General features: G+C 51.4%; 1 protein-coding gene across 1 annotated transcript; it reads right to left on the bottom strand.

Annotated features, from left to right (window-relative positions):
- Positions 1 to 4,273: 4,273 nt before the first annotated feature.
- On the bottom strand, positions 4,274 to 5,192 carry LOC123190160 (auxin-responsive protein SAUR41). The gene has a single exon (XM_044602754.1). It carries the CDS (start codon positions 4,932 to 4,934, stop codon positions 4,695 to 4,697), a length of 240 nt encoding a protein of 79 aa, XP_044458689.1. The 5' UTR covers positions 4,935 to 5,192; the 3' UTR covers positions 4,274 to 4,694.
- Positions 5,193 to 5,612: the final 420 nt, after the last annotated feature.

The raw sequence follows: 5,612 nt of genomic DNA, 5'->3' as shown, positions 1-5,612 counted from the left end.
CTCAACAAACACCATCGAAGAACCTGTAGAGCATCTTTATAATCACCCAGTTATGTTGTGACGTTTGATAGCACACTAAGTGTTTCTCCGGTATTCGGGAGTTACATAATCTCATAGTCATAGGAACATGTATAAGTTATGGAGAAAGCAATAGCAATAAACTAAACGATCATAGTGCTAAGCTAACGGATGGGTCTAGTCCATCACATCATTCTCTAATGATGTGATCCCGTTCATCAAATGACAACATATGTCTATGGCTAGGAAACTTAACCATCTTTGATTAACGAGCTAGTCTGGTAGAGGCATACTAGGGACACTCTGTTTGTCTATGTATTCACACATGTACTAAGTTTCCGGTTAATACAATTCTAGCATGAATAATAAACATTTATCATGATATAAGGAAATATAAATAACAACTTTATTATTGCCTCTAGGGCATATTTTCTTCAAAAATGACTTGGGACGCGTGGTTCAATAAATAAAATATTTAGAATAAACGAATAGAAAAAAACTCCCAGATTGCGACATAGGAGTATCAACTTAAGTGTACGCTTCCCAAGGCCTAACTTAAGAGTATCTCTTCCTTCTATGATAGCTCGCCATACTTGGCTCCGAGAGGTGCCCAATTCTGCATCATGTAAGTCCATACCCCGGAAAATATACAACTTTTAAAATTTGACCACTTAGAGAATTCTTCACTTGTAGCAGCTTCCATGCCTGTTCTGCTAGCATTGATGGATTGAAGAGCTCAATACCTCTAAAGCCCAGTCCACCCATATATTTTGGTTGTGTCATCTCTGCCCATGAGACCCATGCCACTTTTCATTCTTCCACCTTCCTTGCAACCTCCCTTGAGGTAGACTCGATCTCTCGGTAATTTTGATGGGTTAATTATCCCCTCATTCACAATCACCCTTATAGGTGGCTCTCCCACCTTCCTTTCAACCTTCTTGGCCAGAGCCTTCTTCCAAATAGGATCACCTGGTACTCCTTGAATTGTTGCCCAAACTAGAATCTTGTCCAATTTATATTCCTCAACATTACTAAAACCATCATATCCTTGCAAGACAACTGCAGCACCCGAAACAGCCATGGGCTTCCATACCTTTCCAGTCACCCAAACAGCTAAACTGGACAATAAGTAGGTTTGCCCCCATAGTCTTTAAGGTAATGCGATGCGCCGATGCCCATGCAGTGTGCATCGCATTGAAGAGAACTGTGTGACTAAAAGTCCTTGTCGTATGAACTCTGAAAACTGCCAGCCAACAGACCTTATTGATTAGATCCTGAAGTTCCGCAACCAAAAAATCGAGATCGGTCTCTTCCTCTTCACACGAATTCAAACCCTTGAACCGATCTTCCAATATCGGCTTCGGTCCCCAATCAACTTCATCCTTCTCATATTCAGGACGCTCCCTGTCACCCTAACACCCTCTCCCGCGCCACTAGTTTCTGCCTATTCCCGATCTGACACTTCCTTCTCCACCTACTCTACCACCTGCCCTAATTCACCATCTACATCCTCTTCCTCCCTTTCTCCGTCTCCGCCACCATCTACCATTGATGGACCAGCCATGCACTCGTCCGCTCGGAGGCTTCTACTCGCCTAGATTCCTGCCTTGTCGGAATAGGGCCGGTATGTGAGGATGTGGTGGACTCCGACGTGGTCGGCAGAGGAGGGGTAAACGCTAGAAAAAACTAGGGGGGAGGGTGCTCCCTTGGGCGGTAACTAATCAATAGGTTTCCTTATAAAAAATGATTATTGGCCTTGGAATCAAGCGATGTACACAACCATTAATTAAAATTAATCAAGTATCAAAGTGCCAAGAACATCTCAAGTAGCCAAACAAAGGCAAGAAACAGAACGAAAAGGCACAACCGACAAAAATAGGACACCATTCCTACACACATATTCTATTATTGGACCGTCAAAAAACTGATCGATAGGTGATCTTAGAATTCTCGATCTCCTCCTCTGCTGCTGCAGCCCTTGGCCTGAAGAAAAGTTGGTTCACCGCCAAGGGCCAGACCCAGATGGGCCTCAGGAGGTGCATGGGGTTCTTAGGGCCTGTTTGGTTCCCTTGCATGTTCGCCTACTGGGCGAGGCTAGCCTTGCCGATGGAGGCTGGCCAAATCGGCTTGCCCGATCGACCAAAGGAAAAACCGGAAACAATAAGGCATGATCGCCCACGAACCAAATATCCTTGCTAGGCTGGGCAAGGCAAGCGCTTGCCAAAGAACCAAACAGACCCTTATTTTCTTATTGATTTTTTATGAACTGTTTATGGGTTGAAATGGTACAGTGCCGCAGTGCCAGCGTCAACAGTAGCATAATTGTATTGTTTGTTCTCCTCTCGAACTCGGAAGCCTTTGATGGAGCATTCGCACCAACTGTGCAACCGGACAAAATGGTCTCTTGGTGCTCCGTCGGAAGCAGCACCACTGAAGCAGTGGTACCCGATCCCATTCTCGGCATCCCGCCGGGGCTCCACCGGCGCTGCACCGATGCACACCACCCGACCACCGTCTCCTCCGGTTGACGCGTCCCCCTCCACTCAGGCTGGCGATGCCGGCCGGCCGCGCGCTTTGTCCAGCCCGGTGCGCCAAGAGGCAAATGCCAACAGCAATCATACGCAGACCACGCCTTGGGCCTCCGGAAGCGGCAGACAGTCAGAGAACCTGATGGCATTTGTTTACTCTGCTTTCTCAGCTTATCGTGCGTGGACACATCCCTGCGTCTCGAGCGCCCGCTGGCACCGGCGGGCACCAATGATGGATGGATGTTGCTCAAGAGGAATCAACGTACGATTAGTGTATCCGCAGACATACATACTCGTTTGTTTTTCTACCTAGAAAGGGTCGTCCCTGATTAAAAATAGCTCTCGCTTTTGGGGATACCCAAGCACTAAACGGAGCATACAGATTACACAGAATTAGCATACGAAGACAAGGAATTTCACATCAAGTATTAATGCAGCACACTTAACCGAGAAGGGAAAATTTTGCCACTTGCCGGAAGGAACAAGTGCTCGGTTACATTACAGGAAAGGCGTTCCGTTAGCAACCAAATCAGTAAAAGTGCCTTTCCTGGCCCCATGCCCGTCGCCCAAGGCGATCAAACTCTATCCGCACAACCAACGAGCGAAAGCTCCCACGGTCCTAATAAGAGAAATAGAGTACAGTTGCTCATGTTTGAGAGCAAAATGAACCCAAACACCTACGCCTTTCATCAGAGAAAACCCCAAGCCAGAACCACGGATGATCAGTATTCACTGCCAGAAAACTGTACTTTTCCCCACAGCCAGAAAATAGGTCACCGCGGTCCGCAAGGCAGCTTCTGGCAGCGAGTAGATAGATAGATAGATACAACCAAGTTAGCTTAATTGGTGCGTGCCACCTCAATTAGCTACTACGGTCTCCGCTTTGGATTCGGTCACCATCCGCTTGCCTGCTTTTTTACCGATCCTAGACCGCGGTAGCAAGTTGTAGAGTGATCCCGTTCCAGTCTTATCACCTCCATTCTACCGTGTCCACACGCTTTTGGAATTTTGTTCGTGGCGCAGATCAACCATATACCTGCTGATCTTTTCTCCCTGGGAAAAACAAATATACTCGGTGAGCTTTTTCAAGAAAAATAATATACTTTGGTGGTGATGGCTAGTCCTTTTCCTTTTGATTATAAGGCCGCTGGGCGAGCATCGAATTCTCCCGTACCATCAGAAAGCAGAGGCCTTCATTTCCATGCCTGGCTTAAAAAACAGTGCGTGCGCTCCTTAAATTCTTTGCTGGCCCTTCCTTTACGTTGTCCTTGGACCTTGGGGCGAGTTGTTGAGACTAGCTAGCTAGACTAGACTGGAGGACTGATGCAACATGCACGGCAGAGTGTGGCCCAAATGGAAGGACGGACGGAGAAAATATCTAGCGAAAGGAAACCTATACCATAAGAAAAAGAAGATTTGTTTTCCTTTTCTTTTGTTTGCACAGATACGCATTCTGTGATGGGTATCGTGAAAAATCACACAGGACGTGTATGTATACGGTTATCGAGGCTCAAGACAGTACCCTACAAAGTTGGGACATGAGACAAAGTAGCAGATAAGCGAAGGGTTAGACATCTTTGGGCCATGCATATCATCTGGACTGCGTCTGATCTACTCCTACTAACACGAGGAAATTAGTTATAGCTGCATGAAGAACACCAGTGAAGAATACAGGTGTAACGAAAAGAAACTGAACGAACAGGGAGGCAAAGATTTGCACGTACTAGTTCATAGAATTCAGTAGCATCTCATCATAGATCTGGATGTACAAATTTACATACATATTATTTCCCAGAAAAAGAGAGAGGAAAAGTAGCAAGAGCTGAAGAAGAACGAGTCCCAAATGGAGTCTAGCTAGAAGCCTCAGCCCTCGATCGAGAGGGCAAGCACAACCACCGATCGAACAGCACAAACACATGCACACGACCCTGCACCGGCCACCACCCCTCAAGAAACGGAACAAGATCACGCTAAAATTAAGCTATAGCGGCCACGAGGCCGCTCGCTCGCTCGCTCCCTCGTCGATGAGATTCAGACGACTACGGCGTAGTAGACGGGCGTGTGGCCCCTGTCCCCGCCGGCGAGCGCGCCGAGGAGGCGGCGGAAGGCGGCGACGGGGCAGGGGATGCGGAGCGGGCCACGGCGCGCCTAGCCGTACTCCTGCGCGGCCCGGCGGAGCAGCTCGGCGATGGGCGGGCGGCCCAGCAGCTCGGCCGGCACGAGGAAGCGCTCCGTCTCCTCCCCCTCCGCGCCCACCTCCACCGGCACGTGCCCCGCCGGCACCTTCCCCGACGCCGCCGACGGCGAGATCGCCATCTCCGCCACGGCCCCCGGCGCCACCCTGCACGCCCCCGTCGACACGCACCGCAGCAGCCCCCCCTTCTTCATCGCCTCCTCTTCCGCTCCCCTCACGCGGCTCGGTCGAAGGTGTGGCGTGCGGAGGAGGATGGGATGGAGATACCGAGGCGAGGCGAGGTCGGCCGCGCGCAGTGAATGAGCTAGCCTAGCACAGCAGGCACAGTGTAGGGAGCAGCGATGGGCGGGTGGCGCAGGCGTCGCTATATAGCGCCCGCGCGCGTGCCTCGGGCGCGAGATCGCTCCCCGTCACGACGCCGACAGGCGGGTCCCGGAGCCCCTCGGGCCCGCTTGTCGGCGACACGGACGGGCGAGGCGTACGAATAGGACCACGGAGAGTACTTGCCGTGCAAGGGGAGAGTGGGACGGGGTCGGGGTCGAGCTCGAGCTGAGTGGGACGGGATCGCCTGCGCGGCGCGCCCGTGTCACCTCGCCTGCGGTGCGGCGAGGCGTGGCGGCGCGTTGGTCGACACGTCGGGCTCGCCGAGTTACTACCCGTCTTTTCCCCATTCGTGAATCGGCGGCAGCCGGATCAACTCGGCCATGGAAAGACTGATGGACCATGGATGGGGCAAAGGAAAAGAGACCCACTCATGGCGGAGCAGGAGGACAGGCGCGAACGTGGCGTGCCGGGGGTCGGGCGGGCGTCCGCCACTCCACTTGCGGGCCGGCGGGCGGGCGTCGCCGGAACGGGATCGGCGAGGGCGACGG

This window comes from Triticum aestivum, chromosome 2A (assembly GCF_018294505.1).
Source record: "Triticum aestivum cultivar Chinese Spring chromosome 2A, IWGSC CS RefSeq v2.1, whole genome shotgun sequence".
NCBI lineage: Eukaryota > Viridiplantae > Streptophyta > Magnoliopsida > Poales > Poaceae > Triticum > Triticum aestivum.
This window is presented reverse-complemented; position numbering and strand designations above follow the sequence as displayed.